The sequence below is a fragment of the Solanum verrucosum genome, unplaced genomic scaffold, assembly GCF_900185275.1.
Source record: "Solanum verrucosum unplaced genomic scaffold, falcon-dt-bn FXZP01000229.1, whole genome shotgun sequence".
NCBI lineage: Eukaryota > Viridiplantae > Streptophyta > Magnoliopsida > Solanales > Solanaceae > Solanum > Solanum verrucosum.
In genome coordinates, this window is record NW_026020011.1 from 3,813,557 (window position 1) to 3,841,402 (window position 27,846).

Below are 27,846 nucleotides of genomic sequence, written 5' to 3' on the forward strand. Positions count from 1 at the left end.
ATGCAAATCATCTCTAACATCTTAACTTTCAAATAATAAAAGAATCACAATTTCTTAAAATATATTACTATCATACTATACAATTTACCTCCCTAAAACAAAAATTAAAAAAACTTTATGAGTATTATAATAAAAACATCACTTCGTTATAAATAAAAATAAAATTACTTTCACATACCAACACAATAAAATATGATAACGTTAAGTCATATGGCAAAAAGACGGAGACCATTGGCAAGTGAAGATGTAAAATTTGGTTATGTATTTTCAAAATAAATGTTAAGTAATATTCACCCTTAGTTATTCTCAAATACTAAATATGCAATATTATGACTTGTTTTGAGTTACCCAATCTTTTAATTTCTATAGATGAAAAAACTACTTCCTCCGTCCATTTTTAATTGTAATGATTTCCTTTCTTGGAGTCAAACGATAAGAACTTTGACTAACATTTTACGATATATTTTTTTTATCAAATTGATATGCAAAAAATTGCAATTTATAGTACTTTTCGTCTAGATTTTGAAATATCTATTTTTTTTGTTTAAATTATCAAATTAATGTAATCTATTACAACTTTAAAATTAGTTAAATTGACTTTCAAAAAACGCAACATGACAATTAAAAATGGATAGAAGGAATATTAAGTATCATTCATTTTTAAAGAAATATGAGGATCAACAATTGTAAATGTTAATTATAGAATTGAACAAATAATTTAAATAAAATCTGTTAGGCGAGCCTCAAACATTGGACATGAGGCGTACAATTGGGCACATAGGCATAAGCCTCACAGAGCATCAATTGTCATTCGTAGAAACAACGCCATTGAATATATGTTATTTTACTATATAGATCATCTTCTTTTTCTTCTTTATTCTATTTTGTATTCCTCTTCATTTTTCCTTTTCTATTAATATAAAAAAGATCAACAATTACACAAATTTATAATTATTTTAGAATGTTCAAACATACTCATATATGGTATGGACTATGGACTTGTGCTTTTACAAATCATCACCAAAATAAAATAAACATTGGGTTTTCAAATTTAAACAACAAAAGCCAAGAACCTTATTTATCAAATGGCCATGAAAATAGAAAAATACTAATTTCAAAAAACACCTAATTCCTCTCTCATCTTATTTTTCAAACCTTCAATTTGTTTTTGAGGCAAAACCAAATTCACTATCCTTCCACCTTCAAGCCTTGGTAATACCAAAATAACACCTTCATCACCAACTCCACTTATGTTATAACTTGCAAATATTGGTTGTTTACCCCTAAGTTCCAAATCATAAATCTTTGCCTCTTCAAGATTCACAAATGTGAGATTTGCCCCATACACAATAAAGTCCGGAACGCCATTTTCTTTTTCCATTAGTTCTTCAACAACTCTAGTCTCGTCCACGGTCTTTTCAGCTATCAACTCTGTTAGTTCTGAAGTATCAGCCTCAGAAACTTTAACGTCATTTGCTTCAACTATGCTGATAATCACTTGATTGTTGCTTGACACGACTTCAGTTGTTTCATTGTCATCCCCACGTATAATTGTCACAATCGCGGGCTCTGATGAATATTCTCCCCTTACCTTAGCCAACATTTTCCACATTGTAGCACAAATAACATCAAAAGGCTTCACTTTATAAGTTCCACAAACCTTGGAAATTAGTTGGTTTAGTTGCTTTTGTGTGATATGGAAAGAATGTGATTGCATTTTGATAGTGTTGGTGATTTTCCAATGATCACCAACTGGATCAACTCTCTTTAGAGAAAATGGCAACTTTCCAACAATAGATAGTAATATTGGATTACTATTGATCAATTTGTTGGTGTTTGTTGACTTGTGAAGAAATTGAGGTGAAATTAGTTGACCAACCATGATTTTTGCCCACATGTTGAGGAAATTTGAAGCTGAAAATGAATCTCCAAGTATATGAGCCCAACTTAGCCCAATTGACATCCCTCCACATTTGAACCAAGTGAACTATACACAAAAAGATTCAATGTAGACAAAAAAATATTAACTTAATAACTACTAGAAAATGGAAGTTCCGAATTTTATTAAGTTAATGGTCAAAAACACATCTGAACTATCATTTTTTCGTGAGTTTCATACACCTCATTAAGGGTGTACATGGCCGGGTTGGTTCGGGTTTTTCAATTATCAAACCAAACCATTTGTGTCGGATTTTTAAATTTATAAACCAAACCAATAAAACTCGGGTTTTTCAACCTCGGGTTTTTTTGGGTTTTTCAGTTTTTCAGGTTGTTTTGGGTTTTTCCGGTAAAATATTCATACAAACATATAATTTACTTGTACTTCAAATATTTCTTTAGTCCTACCAAAATACAACTATCTAAGATGTTTCTTAAAAATATAACACCATATGATATGATTAATGACACTAAAATATCCAACAAAAATAATAATAATGAAATCGCGTAAAACAAATATTGCAAATTAACAAGTCATAATGAAAATGATCATAATTTAAAAGTACTAAATCATGCTAAAATTAAGTTTAATAAGTATTAGTTACATGACTAAATATTAAAGAAAATTAAATTTAGATTATGTATTTTAATTGTCTAAACCAATGTAAAACTAAAGAACAAATATTCAATATTATTATCATTCTTAGTGTTGAATTGATTTTCTTTTTGCATTAGTAATAATTTGATTTTGATTTAAGCTTTATTATAATTATCAATATCTGTGGACTATAATCTTTATTGCCCCATTCATAATTCTAAGTTTCAAACTTGAAATAATATATTAAAAGATAAAAACTATGGAAAAGTATAAGAAACATTTAAAAATTATATCAAAGTAAATATTTTTATGTATAAAATAAAATTTTAAAATTATATATATAAATTCGGGTTGGTTTGGTCTCGAGTTGGTTTTTTTTAGTTAAAACCAAACCAACCCAAATATAGTCGGGTTTTTTTTTTTCAAAACCAAACCAAGTCAAACCAAACCACTAGTCGGGTTTTTTTTCGGGTTGACTCGGTTTGCGGTTTGGTTCGGTTTTGTACACCCCTACACTTCATTTATTAGTTGTTCCTTTTTTTTTACTCTAACTATCACCATCTATGTGTTAAAAGATACCTTAACTATCAACTACTAGGTTTTCCTACCTAAACAATCTTAGAAAAAAGGAACACCTAATAGTTTTATTTTTTGGAACAACTAATAATTGGATGTGAAACTTGCGATAAAATGATAGATTAGGTGTGTGGTCTTATCATTATTTTTATATGTATAATATATATACTCCCTTTGTCTCATTTTATATATGTGGCATTGTTTGATGGTATGTGCACAAAGTTTCGAAATGAATGAGAGACTTTTGAAAGTTATAATATAAATAAGCCATATACATTTTTCATACCTAGATATCATCTCACCAAGAGTAAAATATGAATTTTTTAGTTAAATTATTTTTAAATTCATTTTGAGATAAACTAAAACGAGAGTATCACAAGATATGGAAATGAGTGAGCATGTACAACAGTTTAAGATTGATGCACCACTAATAATCATTTAAATAACTAATTTTATAACATCAATATAACTTAAATAATCTCAATGAGTTAGTTACCCAAGGGGGCACAATAATACTCCCTCCGTCCACTATTATTTGTCAAGGTAAGATCGTGCACAATCCTTAAGAAAGATTTTATATAAGGTGCAATTTGACTAATATAATTCTACTATCAATCATTATTAAAATGGTTTGTACTTTTTGAAAACGGTAAAAACAATTTTTTTTCACGTTAAAATAGTCTTGTAACTTTAAAATGACTACTTTTTGAAACTAGTAGTTATGTAATTATTAAGGGCAAAATTGAAAAAAAATGACTAATTATTTCTTGATTGTTTAAATTGACAATTAATTAATTTAAATAACTATTTTTAGTATACCTGACAAATAATAGTGGACAGAGGGAACAACCAACAATAATAATGTAATAAAGAGCCATAACTCCAACTAACCTTTTTTTTTTTACGTAGGGCTGCTCATGTATTAATGATAGTACGTACAATTATTATTTTTAAGTGATGTGCCATACCTAACAATTTACGAATTGAAGGGAACTAGTGTCATTATTATTTTGCCTCTTTTTCTTCTTCTTTGAGTTGATAGTCTATCCTATAGCCTTTCTATCGTCTCACGGTAGCAATAAAGGTCATGTACACATTATTCTTCTTAATTTTTATTTGTGAAATTATATTGAATTTTTTTTTTATCATGAATCTAACTTTTCAGCTAAGACATGAACCTAGAATTTGTATTTAATGATCAACATGTAATTCTAGACAAGTCAATTTAAATAATAAATACTGATAGTCAACCTATACAATAATTTGTATAAAATATATTTGTATTGATTTATGTAAGACGCATACGTGTATTTATTTATGCACATCCAAAATTAGAAGGAATAGATGATAGTCAGTTGTTGAGCCATATATATTTGTTTATATCATAAATTGACACTTTTTGACTTCTACGTGATTTTACTTTTTTATATGTTGACACCCTTTAGTTGAAACTCTGGATCCGCCATTGATGATGACATCGGATCAAAACAAGTTAAAGAACATGTTTATGTATTACAATATGTCTTTATATATATCTTTAGTTTAACACGACAAGATTCAAATACAAAATTATTATTTTTTAAATTCCGTGTCAACTCAAAACGTAATTACCTGTATGAAAACAAGAGGTGAAAATCCCAACTCAGGACCAAGAAGTTGATCATAAACAAGCTCCTCATCATGATCATTATCATTCATGGCAAGCCACTCATCAATTGTTTTATTTTTACATTTTGCTTCAACAATTCTAACACCACCGTCATTACACTTTATGAACGGCCGGCCACCACCACCATCACCGTCGTCGTACCGCCTAATTCTGCCGGAAGTTGGGTAATAAAGTTCAAGAAGGTTAAACATGGGAAGTTTTAGGTCATGAATATGCAAACCTTCAACAGCATCATTTTTGAAAAAATAAAGAGCTTTAATGTAATGAAGCTTCATGATAAAGTCCATGTTGGTAAATTCATGCTGAAGTTTGTCGTCGCCGGTGATCCTCCCCGGCACGACGGACGATAATTTCACATCGGAGATTAATTTCTCGACGTGATCCATGGAATGAAAGGGAAGTTTTTTTTTTTTTTAAAGAAAATTTTGGAAGAGAGAGTTAAGGTGCTAAAAGGAGATGAAAAGGGAGTGAATTTATAGATTGAATATAGTTAGGAGATGGCGGACCCATCTTTATCAGTGGACCTGCACGTGCACCCGTTAACTTCGAAAAAAGTCATATGTATATTTATCTTGAAAAACTGATAGAAAGTAGGATATAATTAACCGTACACCTGTGAGGAACATAGGAGTGTTCTTGTGCCACTTGTACCAGGCAAATGAACCACATGTGGCGAGATTAGGATTTGAATCTAGTTAGAGTGCTATTTCATTATTTTTATTTTAATCATATTTGGTAGACTTGAAGTCTTCAAATCTTGAATTCGCATCTACTATACAATGGTCACTACAAGAAAAGTGTTGATTACTTGGGGATTTTCCTAGGGATTGTATACGAAAATTTGCAGGAAACTAACGGATTTTCCTACCAAAAAGAATCCGGTGATAAAACCTTCGTAGCTGAATATTTCCTACGAAATTCAAAATCCCCAATTAATTTACCTAGGGATTTATATTTCGCATGTAAATTACTTACGAATTTTCTTGCAAAAAATGCTAAAAATATTCCAAAATTTTTGGTAAAAAATAACAAAATAGAATTTTTCTTACCATTTTTTTCACTAGTGAAGCCGCATGAAAATATTCTAATATTTTTTTAAGAAATTCTTTTAAGCAATATTAATTATTTTGCTTATTGAAACTCATACACATATACACCTCTTCTTTATTACCCGCATTTTATATCATTGTCCACCCATACACATATACACCTCTTCTTGATTGCCTATACTTAATACCATTTCCACCCATATTAAACGCTTAATTTAATCCCAACACACTAGACAATGCCCACCCCATACATAATTGTCTCATTCACCCAATACTCTATGTCTTAGCATTATACTACCATCGTCCACTTTTAATTATCATAATTTTCTTTTTTAGAATCAAACGATAATAATTTTAATTAGCATTTTACGATATATTTTTTTAATCATATTTTTATGCAAAAAAATGAAATTTATAGTACTTTTCGTATAGTTTTTGAATATCTAACTTTTTTTTAAACTACCAAATTAATGAAATCTAATATAACTTTGAAAATTAGTCAAATTGACTTTCGAAAAGCGCAACATGACAATTAAAAGTGGACAGTGGAAGTATATGCTGAATTCTTGGAGTCTTCCATCGATGTGGTACAATATGCACCAAAAACATTACACTAGTTTTTTGTGTTCTTCTCCGATTTGATTAATTTTTAAAGCTAAATTTAATTAAATTAATTGAGTATTAGAAATACAATTTTAACATTCATAAATTACACAAAAAGAACTATAAAGACATCTCATATTAATATGGTAACGAAATATTCCTCAAATATTGGCTAAAGTTCATGTAATTTAACTCTTAAAAAATGAAAAATGAAAATTATTTATACATTTAAAAATAAATCACTACCACACAACATATTATGAAAATTTTATGCTTACACTTTCTATAAGATAATATCCATAACTAAGCATATTAAACGCAGGAAAAATTTAAATTATACGTACAAAATTCTTATAAATAAACAATTGAAAATATAAATATATTTATAAGTTTAATGTGGAAGAAAGTTATAATCAATAATTAATTGTATATCTTATTAGGTATGTGTAGTATTTTTAATTTAAATTTATCTTTTAATAATTATATTTTAAAATACTTAATTATAGTATTTGGAAAGAAATATCATTTAATAACTTACTATAGAATAATTATATCATTTTTAATGCTTGTAAAAAATAATATATCAATTGGATATACAAGTAAAAATCATTTCATTTTATATAATTCTATCAACGAGGAAGTAATTAAACTTCACATTAATAAGGTATATAATCGATTTTTTCTACTTAAAAATAGTGCTTAACTTATTCAATAACACAATTTACTATAAAGTAATATTAAAATCAAAGTTAATTATAATAATGATAGTTATTTTTTGATTAACTAGCCATATAATTTCAATACTTTGTATCTTTCAAATAAAAAATGGTATCTATGATTTTTGGTGACATTAAATATTAATTATATATTAGTTAAAAATATTGATCTTGGCATTTGTAGTAATGTTCCAACACTTTATTAGATTGATATTATTGTATAATAATTTATTTAACCAAAAAGTATAGTAAATATTTAACAATAAAATTTCTTCTAGTGTCATTGCCATTTTTTTATATTAATATAATTTTTAATTTTAGTAAATATATTTTAAAGAAAATATTACTCGAGGACTCCAAATTTTTAAAAAACCTTAGATTCAAGAAAAAAAAATTCAATTAAATTATATTTAAAAAATTCAAGTATGCATAGTTTCAAGCAAATCCCTCAAAAAAATCTCCAACCAAATTCACAAAAATAAAATCTCCAAGTAATTATTCAAGTATAAAAATTCTCAAGTAAATCCCTAAGAAATAAATCCCCAACAAAATTCTTAGAACATTATTCTTCAGGAAATATCATATATAAAAAATTTCTAGATAAATTTCCATGTAATTATTCCTTGCTTAATCTGCAAATAAGTTTATATTATCTATGAATTTTCTTGCAAAAAGATTAAAAATAAAATATGTTTTTATACTTGCGAATTTACCTATGAAAATGATACTCGCAAATTACTTGCCCTACATAATTCCCCAAGTAATAATTTTACAAAAATGACGCCAAATTTACTTACCAATTTTTCTGGGGAAATATTTTTTGCATGTAAAACAATCTAGAATTTAGAAATTGCATATTTATGCATGAAAATTCGTAGGAAATTTCTGCTGAAATAATCCCCAAATAAAATCTGCAGGTAATTTACAATTTTCTAGTAGTGGATGGAACAGGATCCATGTAAGATTAAGGGTTCAAATAAAAATAAATAACGTTATTTATATATGATTTTTTATTATATAATACTAGATATTGAATCCTTTTGATTTTTTTTCTTCGTGTGTTTTTTTTATTCATATTTTAAACTCCATTAGTGAAAGTTATGACAGTTTCTCCATTGGGACAACTAGGTGGGGTATATTTTAGGCTATGCTTGTGGGTGGGGCGGGTTGAAGTCTTTGAAGGTTTGCCCTGCACTTGCGCGCATTGTAATATACCCCGAACTATTGTAAATGGTATGGGGATACCCTCCGTCGTACTTTTGGGATATTGGTGCTCTGCCATCCAAAAACTAGAATGTATACACCCTTAACTCTAACAAAAGATTATATAGGGACACGTGGTGCAATCTTATCCATCAGGTCGGCGGATAAGATTATGACACGTGTATGTCCGTTAGTATGAAGGGTATAAATGCTCTAGTTTTTGGACGGCAGGGACACCAATGTCCCAAAAGTATGACAGGGTATCTGCATACCATTTACAATAGTTCAGGGGTATATTTGTCCTTTTTCCCTATATATAATAAAGAGGTGATAAAATTAGCTCATGAAAATATAATATATTTTCTTGATTTGTCTATTTGGGCGAATTATTGTTATGTCTATTCATTAGTTCAATTTATTTTGATCCATTCATCTAAAAGTTGTACTGATATGTAATAAAAAATGATTCATGAGAAATTTTGTCGATTTTTTTATTTGATATATATGTTATACTTGCTTCATTTTAATTTGTTTGTTTTACTTTCCTTTTTAGTCCATTTTAAAAGAATAATATTTTTCTCCTTTTTAGCAACTCCTTCTAAATTTCCATGTGAGTTGTTTAAGACTACAAAATTAAAGAACATTTTTGTACATTCTACGTATCTCTAGTTTAAAACCACAAGATTTAAGAGTTTTCTTTATTTTCCTAAAATTTCATGTCAAGTAGATAAATGAACAAACAAATTGCAATAGAGGAAGGTGAAGTATATCTAATAAAGAATTATTTTATTAAGTAGATAAATAAACAAAACAAAATTTAGTAAGAATTAGACCGATTAAATTATGATTCATTTTTAATTCAATCAACTCAAATAACTTTTGAACTCAATTTGACATCCCTAGATATTAAGAAAAACTCCCTCTATTCACCTTTACATATTCAGTACTAAAAAATAATTTTTACTATTATTTGTACTCACTTAATGTTAACATATACTCCAAAAAAAAAAAACTTGGGGAGATATGCTTAATAAATGAGCTAAGGGGCCAAATTGGTTTTAAGTTTCAATCCTTGCCTATATCACTATTTAGGAACATTATTCCTATGAAGTTTATTAATTAAAATAAAAACTTTTATGATATTACTAGACTTGAAAAAAAGAAGCAAATTGTTAGGCCACTTGCAATTCATGATATTAAGCATGGTAGCTATGTAGTTGGGGGTTGCTCAATTAATGAACTTCATAGAAATAATGTTTATTAGTCACTTTTTAGCTTTATCATAATTATGTAAAGTTTTGTATCTACAATAAGTGGAGTTTTGCAATAATATGCTGGAGTTTTATTTGTGAAATTTGAAATTATTTGACAATAATTATTTTTCAATTACACAAAGCTTGAAAAAGACTTATAATTGTGGATTTTACCATAATTTTTTCTTCTTTTGTGGGACATTTTGCAATTACAACAACAAAAAAGTATGAAAAATTAACTTAGATCTAATCCACTGATAATGTAAAGAAAATTTTTACAATGTCAAATGACATAATAATAAATTAGCATAGCTAGCGATATAGAAAAAGACTCGACGTTAATAACGACTTCCTATCACATTGGAGTAATTCAATATGTGGTTCTGTACTTTCAACCACATCATTATTTATTTCCAATACTAATAATATAAAACCTTACACTATCATTCATTTTTTGGGTATAAAAAAGTTAGAATAATCAAACTAAACAGGGAGCCTAGTAAACTAGTATGAGTCCAATTAGAAGATTGATATTATATCATAAGATATTTTTGGGAAAATTCATGCCAAACCCAATTATAAAACCATAAAGTGTGTTAATTAATGTGGCACCCTGATATTCAAAGTCCTTTTACCCCTTCTAGCAGGTAAAGTCTACGCTATTGAAAAAATGTGGGGAAAAGATTATTAGCTAGCGTTTGGCCATAAATTTCTAAATATTTTTGGCAAATATTATTTGGATGAAATTTCACTATGTGTTTGACCATAATATTTGAGAAATATATTTCACTTTTTTAAGAAATATGATTTATATTTTATACCCATAAATTTTAATAACTATCAAAACTAACCATAAGTTGGTATTACATAGCACGTGACTTTGTTACCCTAAGTCGATTGTTCATCACTTTCATCAATAACCATATCATTATTTTCATATTCACTGAATATTCCATCACTGCTTTGATGTTCACGTAAAAAATTATATAAAACAATGTAAACAATTACTATAGAGAGTGTTCTTGTAAAAGATAATAATTTGGTGTAAAATTTGAATTATTAAAAATTCCCAAATAATGAGATTTGACCCAAATACTAGTTTTTTCTAGTATTTGATAATTTGGTTATTTGCTAAAAGTATTTGACAAATAATGACAAATTGTATGGACAAACACTATTTGCCAAATTTCCCCCAAAAATTTACTTGGGAAATCTATGGCCAAACGAGCAAGAGAGTTGGAAAAGTGAAATTCAGACTGTTTAATTTTATGGTTAAACGTATTTTTTTTAAGTTGAACTTAAAAAAAAAAGTAAAAAAAAAATTCATGATTAAACGCTCTCCAAAGACCAATAAATGAGCAACAACAACAATAACATCTTGTGAAATCTCACAGATCTGATCATATGAGGAGAACAAAATATACATAAATCTTATTATTACATCGTAAAAGTAAAAGAAACTCTCAAATGTATATGTACTGTTACTTATATTATTAAAGTTTGTGGTACTGAAAACATGTCTAATTTTATTGATTGATATTTCTATTTGTTTGATTTTGATATCCCACCTCCTTATCAAATCTATATAATTTGTACTCCATAATTTATAGAATGAAATAAATTATTATACGAAAACACTTATTATTCGAGCTAAAATTAGTACATCTAACATCTATTTGATATACGCATATATAGTGTATATAATTAGGTATAAGATTAATTTATATATATTTATTGATGATCGAAAATTTATTTAATAAGGTCAACCTTTAAGACTAATTGAAGCCTCTGAAATTTGAGGATAATTGACTCACCACTTATTCATTTGAAAGAATATATGTAATATAAACAAAATATTCTAATATAAGTTTTAGCACATGTCTGATTTTATAACTTAAACTTGTGACTTACATATCACACAAAATTTTGTATTTAATCGAAGAAAGATTATACCCTGAAGGGATATAAACAACATATTCTAACAGAAGCATTAATGCATGTCTGATTTTATAACTCAAACTTATAGCTTACATATCATATAAAATTTCGTGTTTAATCGAAGAAAGATTGTATCCTGAAGGGATCTATGTAATAGAAACAACATATTCTAAAACAAGCATTAATCCATGTCTAATTTTATAACTCAAACTTGTAACTTACATATCATACAAAATTTCGTATTTAATCAAAGAAAGATTGCATCATGAAGAGATACATGTAATATAAACATCATATTCTAACACAAACATTAATACATATTTGATTTTATAATTCGAACTTGTGACTTACCCATCACACGGAAATATTTTTACCGTGGCATGTTACCACAACATCAAAAGGAAGGGTTCCATTCAAGAATAAGTGGGGTATTACATGTTACAAAGCATTTCATGTTAGTTGCATGTGCAACAACAGTAGAATTCATGGTTGATTCTATGACTCGTACTTGTAACCTACTTATTACAGATAGACAACTTTACCATTATATGCTACCACTAAACAAAAAAAGGGATTCTTTCAACAAAAAGAGGTAATTGCATGTGCTACAACAGCAGAATTCAAGTGACACATGAATGGAATTTATTTGCTATCAATGATTAACTAACAACAAGAAACAACTCAACTACTGCCAGTAACAAAAAGTACAGTTAGTAAAGACATAACAATTTAAGATGCTGAGAAAGTACAAAGTATCATGTGACAAATTCATCAATATTCACAGCCTCATTAAATTGAGGCAGCCTGAGGAGTGGATCTTACTGAAGCATCTCACAAAATACGACAACATACCTCGTGTAATCTCACAAGTGGGGTCTGAGGAGGGTAAAGTGTTCATAGAAGAGAGGTTGCTTCTGAAAGACCTTCGGCTCAAGTGCAACAAATCAAAATAGTTATGAAAAAGGAAATACGGTAGTGAAGAAAACATGTCAATTAATAAGGGGTGGATCAACGCAAAAACACAACATTTATAAAGACAAGTAGTAACAACAACAGGATAGCAAGAAAAGAGACATAAGAGACAACAAGTAGTAATAGAAAACTAAGAATGAGAAAAGGATGTTGCGTTTTGACTTTGTCTCCCGGGATCCACCACAGGTTGGGTTTGAGAGCCGTGTGATGGGTGACTATCCAGCACGGTTCGGAGAGCACTTTTAGTCTGTGCTGGTGAATGGAAGCCCCCCCTATCAAGCAAGAAGGAAGCGGCTCTTCCCACGGCGGAGAAATACGGAAATAGTAAAATAATAAAAATACCAAAAAAAAATAAAAATATTAATACTACTAGCAGGAGAAACATGATGCAAAATTATTTACTACTTCACAAATTTGAAGTTGGGAGAAAAAAACCAGTTAACTTTGAACTCACACAAAAACAAAAATATCTTTTTTCCCAACAGTTACCAGGTAATGTCATATGCTATAACAGCATAATTCAGGTGAAACAGAGACCGGAGCTTATTAGCTTTCGATGTTAACTCACAATAAATGTCAAACTACTCAACTGCTGCTAAACTTGCATTTTGACGATATTAGGAGAGTGAGAACATCATAAGCAAGACACTGAGGCATCACATGACAATCATGTTCCAGACCCATCAGTCGCAGCCTCACTGCTAGCTGCTTCATTAAATGAGGCAGCCAAACACTCGGCAAGGCTTTGCTGAGGAATCGATTTTACTGGAGCATCTGGGAGTTTGGCTTTTTTTGCACTAATGGAGTTTGGAAGCCAGGATTTATCAGAGAATGCCTTCCAGATAACTGGCTTCAACTCTTTCCATGGATCTTCTACCATTGACTTTGAATAATACAAATCTGGTCTAGACTCCCCTGATGTGCCTCCGTGGGAACCTCTTCCCCCCCTTCTACCACCTCGAAACGAAATAGGACTAGAACTATTACCCCTCCAATGGCTCCTGCCTTGCCCGGAACCTTGGTAAGGGATCCCTCTGTTCCCAGGACGTTGGTATGGGGTCCCTATGTTCCCTGAATGTTGGTAAGGGCTGCCTCTGTGCCCTGAATCTTGGTAAGGGTTGCCTCTATATCCTGAACCTTGGTAAGGGCTGCCTCCATATCCTGAACCAGGTCGCCCGCTACCTTGTCCATAATGGAAACCAGGTCTTCCACCTTGATGAATGCCAGGACTGGCAAAGTTACCACCCATTGAGGAATTAGGTGGAAGGTAGTTGTTAGGTGTGCCAAAAGAGTTATTCCATGCACTAGGGGAACCTCTTTGTGGTGTGCCAAAAGGACTATTTTGCCCAGGGTTTCCAAGAGGGTTATGATGGACTCCTTGTGATCTCTGATCTACGGAATAGTTGCCTCGAGGAGTACAAATTGGAGATCGAGGGTTCGTTGCTCCTGAAAAATCATGTATAAAAAGGTCTGTTTATATACTACAATATATGAGGACAATAGCACAAGCAGACAATTCATACTGATGGCATTAGCCAGAGTCAATCGAATCAGAGAAAACTACTGCTGCTACTATGATATCAATATTTCATACAACATACTATATAGCCTTCTGCCTGATATGGTAAAACTGGATGTGTGAAATGAAAATCATGCCTATCGACCTGATATTCCGTAGTTGTCACTAATAGGCTGTACATCGTATGCAATAATTGTGCAGCACACATCTATTATCCAATATGGCATTAGAAAGTTATACCGGACAAGACAACCTCTGTCCATAAGAAACTGAAAGAACATAGACATCCCAACATCTAACAATATTATAACCTTGCATGCTAATAATAATTTAAATTAGAAGTCTTTCACTAATCACTACCATAATTGCATCTCTTCACAAGGGCACTGCTCATGAAGCAGCTCAATAGACAAACTAAGGTTTGGCTGCATTAGAGCCTTGATCTCAGATAAGAACCTTTGTCATATAGGCTAAAGTTTGTTGCATTTTTAAGTGATCTCAGCACACAACTTTCATGAACCTTTTCCTCTGCGATCTTACATGATACTAAACAAAGTAGCTATCCCACACAAACAAAATCAACAACTGCCAGAAATTTGGCCAAAAGCGCCAAAACAGCAATTAGTTTTAAGCTCAACATTGGAATTTGTCTTAAACAAAAATGTAGAAACAGCTTAACTTTATCTCAATATGGAACAGAGGTTGTATGCAACCTGAGCTAATTTGTCTTGGGTAAAATATTCTTGTTAAGCTGATTATCAAAAAAAAAAAATTCTTGTTATGCTGGTTATCAAAAAAAAAAATATTCTTGTTATGCTTTGGAATATTGTAAAGCACTTCTCCCAAACTGGTACTTGTCCCTCTTTAAAACATCGTCTCCTTTCAGCCCCAACAGACAAAAGAAACTAAAAAGTCAACTAAAACACCTATTCTAGCAGACTCAAACACCTCAAATGAAATAGCTCTGGATAAGCTTAGACAAGCCCAGGTTTAGAGTGAAGAATCAGTGTGAACGAGGGATTATAGTTTCATGGATGAAGTCATGCGCTTCAGATAAATGAAGTGCTTCAAATAATGAATGCAGAGTGATTCCAATGAGAAGCATTCTATTATTTGACCCTCATTTTAAAAGATTAAAAATTAGAAGAGGGGAAAAATGGCTTTTTGCTATTTTAACTCCTCTTCACTTGTGCTCATCGTTCTTTTGGTTGTCCTATATCTTCTTCTTTTACTCAATTTTGTAATGTATATTCTAAAACTATTTAAAGTTTTACTGTTTTTGATTTACTTCTTTTTTTCCATTTTCAAACAGATTTACTGTCCTTTTCTCTTTGAGAATGCAAGTCCCCTTATTTTTTATTTAATGTTGGGGGAGTCCCCGTATATAAGTATACCAAAAGGTAGAGAAACCTAGACAAAAATATGGTGCAAAGGTCACCCACTCATCTATACAAACAAGAAACTCATATATGCACCAAAAAGAAATTAGAGACATGAGAAGTACCTCACATGTATAGAATAACTCTTGACCCTTCCAAAAGCTATCTAATTTCTCTCCCTTCACATAACCAACATAAGAGCTAGTGAGTTTTCTCTTCCTTCTTCCCCGGTGCCAGGGAAAACTTATGCACGCCTCAACTTATTCCATAGTGTACCTGCTACTTCCCACCACCATAGGTACCAAGTAACTCTATCCACTAAGGCTTGGACAAATGGAAAGAAACCACTAGTGTTTTTCCCTCCTCTAAGATTTGAACCTACAACCTCATGGTTCTCAAATAACTTCACCAACCATTAGGCCACACTCTTGGGTGCAGGTCTTCTCTTCCTTCTTTTGAAGTTCTAGCTTTGCAAGTCCTCTTATTCTAGTTTTTTCTTTTGCAGTTAAGCTTCTCTTTTCTTCTCTTAGTACAATCACTAAAGTAATCAAAGTATCAAGCATGAAATTAAATGCTGCAAACTTAATTCCTTTTATGGTTGATTAATTAAAAATCAAAAGTGATTTGTGATTGAAGATATTTTTATGCTCTAGACAAAATTATAGAAGTCACTAGACTCACTATAGTAGTCCGTTTGGTTGCTCTTGCTGAAATCACTCTTAATTCTCCCCTACCCTAGCAATTACGCTCCTAGACCACTACCATGTTGTTGTTAATGATGATTACTATGAGGAGTCCAATTCACCGCATTGTATATTGGATACTAACTAGAAAGTGTAATAGTATTTTGATTATCATAAGTACTACAACAACAACATACACAGTGTAATCCCACAAGTGGGGTCTGGGGAGGGTGGGGTGTACACAAACCTTACTCTTGCCTTGTGAAGGTAGAGAGTCTGTTTCCAATAGACCATCCGCTCAAGTAAAGTATGATATTATATATATCTTAGTATTTTTAGTATTTTTATATGTTAGTATTTTTACTTCCATCAACTTTCACTTCAACACCCGTGGACCAAAACTAGTTTGACATTACCATTATGACATTATTACGATCCCAAACTATTATCAATCTACTATGCTTCAAACCAAATCAGCTAATGTAGGCTATTAGCTATATATCTTGTCTTCTAAGACTAACTAGTATATAAAAGAAAAGGGCAACTCAGTGCACAAGGCATCCCACATTAGCAGGGTCGGGGGGAAGGGCTGCACGTAAGAGGTATGACGTAGACGGTCTATCCTAATGCAAGCATTAGTGGCTGCTTCACCGGCTCAAAACTTAACAGTTGATCCAAGACTCCCCTTCAACTAGTATAGTCCCACAAAGGATACTTCACCAAACAACAGAAACTACCCAGAACAACCTAATCTGCACAAGTTTATAACTTTAAAGTAAAAAAGAGAACTTTATGAAAGAATATGTAATTACTTGGAGGGGTATAACACTGTTGAGAAACCTGAGGGCTGACATGGGGTTGATTGTTACTCCTTTTATTTGCAGAAAAAGCTGCCATGGGGTCAGTATAATAGTCAAATCTTGGCGTTGGCATAGCATAAGATTCAACATTACCAGAAGGCACATCAGTTAAAGGGTTTGTAAGACCTCCAGAACCAACAGCTTCATTGTAATCTCCACTTTGTGAAGCTTCCATTCTCATAGCTTTAAGCCTTTCCTTTCTCTTCTCTGATTCATCCATTATCAATCTCTTTGTTCTTAACAAGAATCAATTTTTTTCACAAAAAAATTATATGGGGTTGTTGTAAATGTAGAAAAGATGCAATTTTTATGGTGGATTTTGGGTTTTGGAGTTCAATTATAAGCGCTATGGTTTTGTAGGTTAAATTGGAAGGGAGAAGGAAACAGAGTCCCAATTCTTGAAATCCCCAAGGCAATGTGTTTACAAATCTTTCGATTATTACCAATTTTATCCCTAAAAGATTAATGACGATAATACCCTCATGTTTATGATGAGTTGCCCGAATATACTAGGGGTACTTTTGGAATTTAAAATCAGGCACCTTTTTGTTGGGTTAATTTTTTTTTAATTTTGGCATCTTACGTAAATTCCACTACTTTAGATCCTGATAGTTTGTAATAGCGAGATAAATGTATCCAATTGTTTTTAAAGCGGAGATACATAATTTATTAATTTGAATTAAAGAGGGTGTAACTTATTTCTTTAATTAAAGGATTAATTGTTGACTAATTAACAACCCAACAAATTTACAAGATTCTTGAGTATCAACTATAACAAATTTTCCTAAAATAATGAAATCATAAACCTAAGTAATTATGTTATTGTGCTCTTCATCTTTTTCATCGGTTCCTTCCTTTGTATCGGAAAGTTTCGAGTTTTTTTTTGTTCAAATGACCAATATCACAGTATTGTTGAAGCATTTGGGTTCATGAATTTCAAAAACTGAATACAAAAATTATAGAATCGATGGAATACTTTTGAGAGATAATGTAACGTACACCGATCTAGTTGAAGGGTATCTCGACTTTAAAATTTGTTGGATACATGCATCTCGCCATTAATGATACATGTATCTCGGAGTCTAATTTGTAAAAGTTTATACAATCAAACTTTAGAGAAATATGAACTCTATCTTAGATACATGAATGAGATGTAAAATTAAGATACATTAGAATAATGGAAAAAAAAAAGTAATTTACCTCTTTGTATACTTGTAATTATCAAGATTTAATTTTAAATTTGGAACATGTAAGCATGTATTGAGAGGATTAAGAAAGAAAGGAAGATGATGGAAGTGTTTGAAGATGGTTGGGGTAGGGGTGGGAGATATAGAAGCTAATGGGATTGGAGGAGGGGAACGATAGATTGAGGTGAGAAAAAAAATTTGAATTGATAATTTAACATTAATCAAGGAGTTTAAATTTTAAATTAATTATTCAATATCATATTTAAGGCTTTGTGTATCTAATTAAATATTTTAAAATATATGATATAAATATTAAAAGTGGTATTGTGTGTAAATTTTTTAAACTAGAGGTAAATTAAATATATATGGTAGTAATATATGTCTAGTTAGGTAGTTTTTTCTTACTTTTTTTCCTATTATTATTAGTGCCCGTTTAGATTTACTTATTTTTAGGTGCTTTTGACTTTGAAGTAGTTTTTTTAGTTTTGGAGGTGTTTGGGAAGGTTATAAAGTACTTTTAATCACCCACTTTTAGGTCAAAAAAGTTTTAAAATAAGTAAAAAATCAAAAGTAGGGTACCATCTACTTATGACTTTTAACTTTTGACTTATAAGTTACTTTTTATAAGCCCATCCAAATAGGTCCTTAGTCTATTTTTGATTTCCTGAATTTTGTTTCTCTACTTGAGGTATCTAGGGGTGTATAAGTCGATCTGGTTTATTGGTTTTTGATTTTTTCAAATACGCTAAATCAATAAAATATTTTATATTTAATCGATTTTGGTGCTTAGCGATTTGGTGTTTAGTTTAACCAATAAGAAAATGTTATAAAACATTATATGACTTCTCCAACAATTTGACGCAATAAGACAATAATTATAACTTTATAAATGTTCATAAAATAGAAACAATAATAACTAACATGAAAAAAAGTATTTAAGTGTAACACAAAGAGAAATTAAAAGGATTGTGATTCTTACTTTAGATTTTGACGTTTTGTATAAGTTGTGAACTTAAATTCACTGTGAAACGTGAATCTAAAGGGCGATAATAGTAACTAGTAAGGTTTTGAGATTAATATTTAATATTTACATACGGATTAAGTAGAAAATTGCTACATTAATCTTAATGAGTTATCGGTTTACTCAATAACTCAATAATAATAAATCAATAGCACTTTCTTTTATTCGATTTATCGATCAATTTGATTTTTGAATTATCTATCATTTTATTTGAATGCACTCTCTCATTTATATTTTTTTCCTTTGTTTGGATTTAAGCTTTGTTTGGCCAAGTTTTTGAGAAATTAAAATTGTTTAGTATTTTCTTTTAGTACTTATTGAAGTTGTAGTTTTCTTCTTTTTCTCCTATAGATAGAGAGCACCATTGTTCAATATAAACAGAGAAAACAAGTAAAAGGTGAAATGGAAAATAGAAGAAGATAGAATTAGAGTATTAAACTTATAATTAAAAGGGAAAATTATATGAAATAGCAAAATATTAATTCAAATTAAATGTTATAGTTATAGTTTATTTTAATTGTAATTTGCAGCAAACATCCTCTTTTTTTGCTATTTGATTCGATATACAATTAGTCATTTTATACATTTCGGTATAAAATGTATAACATGCGTTTATGTTTGTATAAAGCGAGAGAAAAATGCATATACAAATACAAATACATATATTTTCGTCTTATACACTTATAATTATACAAATATAGATCTTATCATACAAGTTACAATGTATAAATGAATTTATACAAAATTGAACAATTTGTATAAAACTGGATGTTTGTAGCGAATTATACAAATCAAAAGCTCCATAACAAACATAAATTTGCTATGGAGCGCAATTATGCAAACTATAGCTATAACAAACAAATATGATTTTGATGTTTGCTATATGTGAAAGTTACTCTAATTAAAATTGGAATATAGAATTAGAATTAGAATTAGAATTAGAATTATGAATTAGAATTTAGAATTTAGAAATTAGAAATTAGAAAAAAATATGTGATTCCGATCATTTGAGTTACGACCTTTTCGATTATTTGTTAAATAGTATTGTGATTATGATAATTCTTTTTATGTAGTTTTGACGTTTTATAAATTTTTGATCCTTGTATTATTATTTTTACTTGTTCATTTTAGTAGATAAAAAAATAAATATTATTTTCTTTATTTCAGTATATACTATTTTTATTACTAAATAACTACTTAAATTCTAGTATAGCCGATGCAAATTGAAAATTTCAAAGCATAATAAAAAAAATACTTTCAATTAACGTTTTCTTAGGAAATGTGACAGATCAACATGGATCAAGTAATATATAAAAAAAAAAAAATCCAAATAGGAGAAAAATATTTGAGTTTCTGCATGGAAAGACAAAAACTTAAGACCTCGTTAATGGGTGAATTAAGTTTTAAAATATTATTATTATTATTAATTTCAAGTCAATTTGATTATTTGACTTTGAAATTTCTCTAGTCAATTTGCCATATTTTTAGGGTCGTGACGACTTTGACTCAATTTTATCTACAGTTGGCAATTACATGATACTTATAACTAATTACACTGTTTTATTTTAAACTAATTAGCTTAAATTAATTATTAGACAGTTGATAGGCAACGTTTTATTTTCAAAGTAAATTTTTTCAACATGAATTTTGATTATTCGGAGCCTCAAAGCGATTTTCAAGCATTAAAGACTTAGTAGCTATGTTTTTTAGAACTATTTAAAGATGCACAAATATTGAATTTAAATTATATACATCATAAGTATAAATATATTTTTTATACTGTCATCTAAAGAATATTTATAAGCAAAACTAAATTTATAATTTTGAAAAATAAGAAAATTATTATCTGCTACAATATGTAAATATACTTGATAATATTTTTTTAATAATATATATAATTAACTTAAACTCTTTCACCTTTTTAGACACTAGGAATAGTCGTTTGGTGTGAGGTATAAGGTACAAAGTATAATAATTTACAGATAATGTAGGATTATTTTATCTTCTGTTTGGTCGGAGGTATTAAGTAATCTTGGGATTATTTGTCCCACCATTTATGTCTTAGTACGTACTGATACACGTTATCTCATATACATGATGGACTAACCTATTCCAGAATAACTTATCTCAAGATAATTAATCGTGGAATAACTTATTCTCAACCAAACGACCAACAAGGAGTTGTTTAATTAGTTTTTGATGTATTTAACTTTAGAGTAAAATTCTGTATAAGATAATTAAATGCATGTTTGATTGTTTGCTTAGCTTAAGAAAAAAATAATCGCCTCATTACTTAATGCTTCGAAAAGATTAATTTAGGACTTTGTATTACAATATTTACAAACTTTATGTCCCTACTAGAAAAAAATTGCTCATCTTTTGTGAGTTTACATTTTTTTCTCATTTAATACTCGCTTTAAAGTCTAATTAATTTAATTTATTCTAAAAAATCTCATTTTTAGGATAAAATATTTTTTACTGTACGAGTTATGACTCCATATTCAAAATTCGAACTAAAGACTTTTGTATGTTTCATGCATTTAATATCACCAATTTACCATTGCTTTCATACATTCCTCGTAATACTTCATCCATTCGTTTTATATGAATGCATTATTATTCAAAAAAATAAATATTTTTTATAACTACGTTTTTTTCGAAATCTTTTTGGATATTTGTCGTCGGTATATTGTGTCAATACTTCACATAAATTCAGAGCAAATCAGGAATACTAGGTAAATTGATCGAGTTAATCATTACCTTTTTTTTTTCCTTTTATCTTATTATATCTTTAATATTATAAACTGATAATTCCAAATTATAACGTGATTTAAAAGACACGTAAATTGAGATAACTATTAAACAGTGCATTGATCCATACTCCCTATTGTAATGGAACAAATGATCCAGTCCACATTTTAACATATGGTTTTAAATTCTAAGTCAAGTCTATTTATGCTCCGTTAAATTAGTTGACTCAACTTTAAAATTACAAATAATGTACTAATATTTATTATACTTTAGTAGATAATTAAGAAGAATCTTTTTGAAAAAAAGTATAAATATCTAGGGATTCTAAAGGCCAAATTCACTCACTCTCTCTTTTGTGTTCTTTGGTTTTTCATTTTCCTTGTCATCTTAATTAATTCCTTTTTTTCGCATTTTGGATTAGTGAAAAGTGAAAAGATGGAGAATATGGGAAGCCAAACAAATATTTCTTTTCAAACAAAACAAGTAGAAACATTTACAAATATTACTATCAAAGGGATTCTTGGCTTGTTGATGGACAATATTGATGGAGGTAAAGTTGCAAAATTATTTTAAGTATAAATAAATAATATATAGTAGTAATTACACAAATTTGTGTGTGTGAGGAGTTGTCTCACTACTTAAAAAAATCACAGTTTTCTCATTGAAGTTTTTTACTAAAAGTGTTCAGTAGCTATCCATAAATATTTTGATTGAATCGATGAAAGAAAAAAACACTATGTTATTTTTTATATGGAAAAAAGTGAGAATAGTTTTTTCATCATGAGTTTTTTAGAAAAATGATATTGTGTAGCACAAATTTTTCATTGATTTGCAATGGAAAAACCCTATGTTTCTAATAGTGTCTTTGAAAGCAATAGAAATAAAATAAAACTATTTTCAGATTATCAATATCAGTTTAAATTGTATAGTCTTTCACTATTTTTTTACACTAGCAAATACCTTCTAGAATAAATATACCATGAGCTAATGGTGTAAATAATCGATATATATAATTTAAACTCTTATCAAATACATTCATTCTTCTGTTTCCTCAACAAAAAAAAACTCACATCTTCACATTCTCCGGTTGAAAATAAAAAAAATTACTTTCCTTCTTTTCTAAATAGATTTTTTTCACTATTTGCTTAGTGTAGAATTTTTTTAAAAGGTCATATAATAGAGCCTAGATATAGCAAATATTAATTTTCACGAAGTATTTTAAATAGGGGGTACTGAAGCTACTCTTGTCCAAGAAGAGTCAATTGATCCACCTTTATCAGAAAATTGCATGTCTATCGATAGGCTAAATTTTCCCTAATTGCATATATAGTATTTGTTGAATTATCTTTAGATTAGCAATATACGTTTACTTCCTTATATTTTGTACATGTCATTTAGTGAAAATCCTAACTCAGACACTGATATTTTCCGACAGGTGAAGATAAGAGGGAAGTGATCTCACTAGGAATAGGAGATCCAACAGCTCATTCTTGCTTTCACACAACTGATGCTGCTAAGGAAGCTGTTGTTGAGAGCCTTCTTCTTGACAAGTTCAATGGATACTCTCCCTCTAGTGGTCTTCCCATTGCTAGAAAGTAATGTTATATCTATTGTCTCTATAATTTAACACGTTATATCAAGTTATCTGTCTTATTTTTAAAATTATTAATAACTAACATTACTTATTGTAAATTGTTACTTATAATTATCTTTTGAGTAACCTGATTATTATACGAGCATATCTATAAAAATTAAGCTCTCATTATATACTATATATGATTTTCCTATACATGGATATAATCGATCGAAACTAATTTAGGTATAGGTATCGATACGTATAGATTGACCAAACTTATTTAATTATCGCCATTGACCGAAATATACAAAATCTATACACTAATTATGTATGTGTATACTTAAAATTGATCACAACCTATACATTTGCTGGTTATTTTGTAAACTAGATCATTTAAGACATTGAATTGTAATTATCCCTAATACTCCTGTCGTTCCAATTTATATGGCATCTTTATGATTTCGAGATTCAAATAAGTCTATTTTTTATCGTAATTTTTTCATATATCTTTTAAATATTTTAAATTAACAATCACTGTGACTTATACTATTTTTTACGTGGTTTCTAAATATATAAATTTTGTTTCAAAAAAATTTAAAAATTCCATGCCTGAATTTATAATCAAAATTAGACTGTTTAACTCTTGGAAAGCAAAATGTGTCATATAAAATTGAGACAAAAAGGAGTATTAAACAATTGAATTGTATCTCCTAATTAAGTTATTGCAAGCTAAGCATATTGCATGAAAATTACTGATTTAAGTTGTATACGCTGACATTATTAATGGTTAAATGGACAGGGCAATTGCAAACTACTTGTCAAGAGATCTTCCATATGATTTGTCACCAGAAGATGTATATGTTACATCTGGTTGTACACAAGCTATAGAGATAGCAGTGTCTATTCTTGCAAAACCAAATTCAAATATTTTGTTACCAAGGCCTGGATTTCCAACTTATCTACTTTGTGCTGCTTTTAGAAATGTTGAAGTTAGGTACTATGATCTTTTACCTCAAAATAATTGGCAAGTTGATTTGAAGGCAATTGAAAATTTGGCTGACCAAAATACTATTGGAATTGTTGTTATAAATCCTGGAAATCCTTGTGGAAATGTCTACTCTTATGACCATTTGGAGAAGGTACGATGTACACTTTATTTTCTCTCTCGTTACTTTTCCCTTCTGATTCTGAATTATAGAGCTACGACACAATTAAATCTGAATGAACACAATGTTTAAAATGAATATAATTTTTAAAAAAGTGTTCACACGTGCTTTAATCCTTCAATTTTATATTCTTTATTCATTTTTATATAGGGAAAAAGGACAAATATACCCTTGAACTATCACTATCGTAAATGGTATGTAGATACCCTCCGACATACTTTTGGGACATTGGTGCCCCTGTCATCCAAAAACTAGAGCATATATGCCCTTCACTCTAACAGAAGACTAAATAGGGACAAGTGGCACAATCTTATCCGTCGATCCGATATTTAATAAATGTCCGGTCGGTGGATAAGATTATGACACGTGTATGGCCGTTAGTATAAAGGGTATATATGCTCTAGTTTTTGGACGGCAGGGGCATCAGTGTCCCAAAAGTATCACAGATGGTATCTATGTACCATTTGCGATAGTTCAGGGGCATATTTATCCTTTTTTTTCCTTTTATATATACACATGTTAACAATTTTTACCTTAAATCAATATATTTCAACATGAGCATTCACGACGATTACATGTAATTATCTTTTAACTAACTTAATTATTTATTATATTTTATATTCAGAGTAATTATGGGATCACTAATTATTATTTTTTAATGATGATTAGATAGCAGAAACAGCAAAGAAAGTGAAGACACTAATCATAGCAGATGAAGTGTATGGACATCTTGCATTTGGAGAAAACCCTTTTATATCAATGGGATTATTTAGTTCAATAACACCAATATTAACTCTTGGTTCATTGTCTAAGAGATGGTTAATTCCTGGTTGGAGACTTGGTTGGTTTGTCATTAATGATCCTAATTGCATCTTCAAATCTCCTAAGGTAATTACTCCGTCTCCGTTTCAATTTATATGATTACTTTAAATGAGTTTTCCTTTGATTATGATATTTTCATGTCTTTAAAGTATTACCAACTTTTATGACTTATGATAGTATTTTTTACGTAGTTACTAAATTTGTAAATTTTATTTTTTAAAAAAATTAAAATTAATTGACTTTCAAAATGCGAAATGTGTCATATAAATTTAAACCTAGGGAATTCTAACAATCTCTTCAACTTTTCGAAAGTCAAAAAAGTTTTTCTTAACCACAATTTTTTCGTATGTCTTTACATTTTTCGTTATGAATATTTAAATTTTATTTCAAAAAAATTAAAATTTCATCTTCAAATTCAAGATCAAAATTTAAAAATCTGACTCTCGGAATGAATCGCATATAAATTTTAACAGAAGGGATACTAACAATATATATAATCTCTTCAACTTTGCAACAATAAAACAAAACACAGACCAAAAGTTTTATTGTATTAATTAGTTAATTATTTAATATGCAATACTAATTAATGACAAGTTTTTAATTAATCTCTCAGATTGTTGAACGTATTAAGAAGTATTGTGACATAGGTGGAGGTCCTGCAACTTTCATACAGGTTCGTACTTCGTACCCTATATATAATTTATAAATTTATTTATTTATCTTTAAACTAATAAAGTTATGGCAGTATAGAAAATATTTACATAATTAAATAGGTTAAAGAATTTAATTCATATACATCAACAATATAAATATTTAGCATTTTGTAAACATAACACTATTTCGAGCTCTATTAATTGAAGAATAATCACTGTCTTGCAGTTTCAAAATTCAGAAGTTAAACTTTATAATATATCCCGAAGGTTTACTTACTGAATTTTAAAACTCCACAACAATGATTATGACATGCATAAAATATATTGACTATATCTATATAACTTATATTCTTATCGAATTTAAGTTTTATGCATTAACAATATAAAATATTAATATAACAAAATGAAAGCTATTTTATATGATACGTATATGTAATTGATCCCATATATTAGAACTCTGAGTATATATAACTTAAATTCTTTTTTTTTTGTTTGTTTTAGGCAGCAGTCCCCAAAATTATTGAAAGCACAAAAGAGGATTTCTTCAGAAATACACTCAAAATGCTTAAGAAGAATTCAGATATATGTTATGAAAAAATACAAGAGATTTCATGTATAAATTGCCCTTATAGATCACAAGGCTCAATGGTTCTTATGGTAAACTCTCTTACTCCCCCAAAACTTTTTGTTTCATACACTTTTGTCCCTTCTTTTTGCTTTTTTTCTTCTTTTTGGTCCTTCTACTTTTTAATTTTTTGATTTTATGTATGAAGGTGAAGCTCAATTTAACCCTCCTCAAAGATATAAGTGATGATATTGACTTCTGTTTTAAGCTTGCCAAGGAGGAATCTGTCCTTTTACTTCCAGGTATAGAACGCGTTTGATTGAACATGAAGCTTACAGAAAAAACAGAAGATTTTGATTGATGTATATAAAAAATATCGTTAGAATTTGTTGTCTTAAGTACACTATGATATTTCTACGGCTATAAGAATACGCTATTAAGGATAAAATTAGAAGTGTTAAAGTTAACGAGTTTTCATATATAGTCTAATATATTCACTTTTGACAAATTTAAATAGTCAAAATTTCTCCAAAATTATATTAAATGAGACATTTTGAACTTTAACCCCAAACATAAATGACCATTTATTATCTTTTCCTCTTTGAGTTTATATAAGTGTGTTCAATTGAATACATAATTAAGAAAAAGAACATGTTTGATGTATATACCAAAAGTATCCTTAGAACTTGTGGTCGTTATTATAATAAAGAATGTTATTAAAGATAAAATTAAAAAATAATAAGTTTTTATATATAGAAATATATTATTCTTTCTTGAAAATAACGTAACATAATTTTATGTCTGGTAAAAATACGATTTTTTTTCAGGTACTGCTGTGGGATTGAAGAATTGGCTTCGAATAACATTTGCAGTTGAGCCATCTTTTCTTGAAGAAGGATTAAGTAGACTGAAATCTTTTTGCCTAAGGCATTCCAACACAAAAATAATTAATTAATTAATTTACTGAATTTTATTTTCATTTTCTTAGCCAATTTGGTGAATAAATTTGAAAAAGAAAATGTATGATTTCTGTTTGAATAAGAGTATTTTCCTTATTTTAGTTGATGATGGCTTGTATTTTTCTGTTAAATTGGTATTAGTAAATTTTATTTTGTCTTGTTTTGTAATTCTTCCTAATAACTATAAAGG

The 27,846-nt window shown here is 29.3% G+C and overlaps 3 protein-coding genes across 3 annotated transcripts; 1 reads left to right on the plus strand and 2 right to left on the minus strand.

The window, feature by feature from the left end:
• Nucleotides 1-1,058: 1,058 nt before the first annotated feature.
• LOC125819981 (protein ECERIFERUM 2) lies at nucleotides 1,059-5,181 on the minus strand. The gene is made up of 2 exons (XM_049499392.1): nucleotides 4,724-5,181; nucleotides 1,059-1,987 (listed from the first exon to the last, which is right to left on the minus strand). Exons 1-2 carry the CDS (start codon nucleotides 5,165-5,167, stop codon nucleotides 1,115-1,117), a joined length of 1,317 nt encoding a protein of 438 aa, XP_049355349.1. The 5' UTR covers nucleotides 5,168-5,181; the 3' UTR covers nucleotides 1,059-1,114.
• A 7,831-nt stretch (nucleotides 5,182-13,012) lies between these two features.
• LOC125819974 (protein SICKLE-like) lies at nucleotides 13,013-17,324 on the minus strand. Its single transcript, XM_049499382.1, has 2 exons — nucleotides 16,909-17,324; nucleotides 13,013-13,961 (listed from the first exon to the last, which is right to left on the minus strand). The coding sequence occupies exons 1-2, from the start codon at nucleotides 17,174-17,176 to the stop codon at nucleotides 13,183-13,185; spliced, it is 1,047 nt and encodes a 348-aa protein (XP_049355339.1). The 5' UTR covers nucleotides 17,177-17,324; the 3' UTR covers nucleotides 13,013-13,182.
• Nucleotides 17,325-22,340: 5,016 nt separating this feature from the next.
• Nucleotides 22,341-27,813, plus strand: LOC125820010 (probable aminotransferase TAT2). The gene is made up of 8 exons (XM_049499427.1): nucleotides 22,341-22,465; nucleotides 23,351-23,510; nucleotides 24,291-24,630; nucleotides 25,327-25,545; nucleotides 26,093-26,152; nucleotides 26,634-26,789; nucleotides 26,906-26,999; nucleotides 27,525-27,813. Exons 1-8 carry the CDS (start codon nucleotides 22,351-22,353, stop codon nucleotides 27,650-27,652), a joined length of 1,272 nt encoding a protein of 423 aa, XP_049355384.1. The 5' UTR covers nucleotides 22,341-22,350; the 3' UTR covers nucleotides 27,653-27,813.
• The last annotated feature ends 33 nt before the right edge of the window (nucleotides 27,814-27,846 follow it).

Excerpts from the sequence above, each read along its gene's own strand:
- LOC125819981 (XM_049499392.1), bottom strand. The coding sequence starts at position 5,167 with ATGGATCACGTCGAGAAATTAATCTCCGATGTGAAATTATCGTCCGTC. Across the intron at positions 1,988-4,723 it reads CACCTCTTGTTTTCATACAG|TTCACTTGGTTCAAATGTGG; the intron begins GTAATTACGTTT and ends TTTTGTGTATAG.
- LOC125819974 (XM_049499382.1), bottom strand. The coding sequence starts at position 17,176 with ATGGATGAATCAGAGAAGAGAAAGGAAAGGCTTAAAGCTATGAGAATG. Across the intron at positions 13,962-16,908 it reads ACAGTGTTATACCCCTCCAA|GAGCAACGAACCCTCGATCT; the intron begins GTAATTACATAT and ends ATGATTTTTCAG.
- LOC125820010 (XM_049499427.1), top strand. The coding sequence starts at position 22,351 with ATGGAGAATATGGGAAGCCAAACAAATATTTCTTTTCAAACAAAACAA. Across the intron at positions 23,511-24,290 it reads GGTCTTCCCATTGCTAGAAA|GGCAATTGCAAACTACTTGT; the intron begins GTAATGTTATAT and ends TTAAATGGACAG. Across the intron at positions 26,153-26,633 it reads GTCCTGCAACTTTCATACAG|GCAGCAGTCCCCAAAATTAT; the intron begins GTTCGTACTTCG and ends TGTTTGTTTTAG.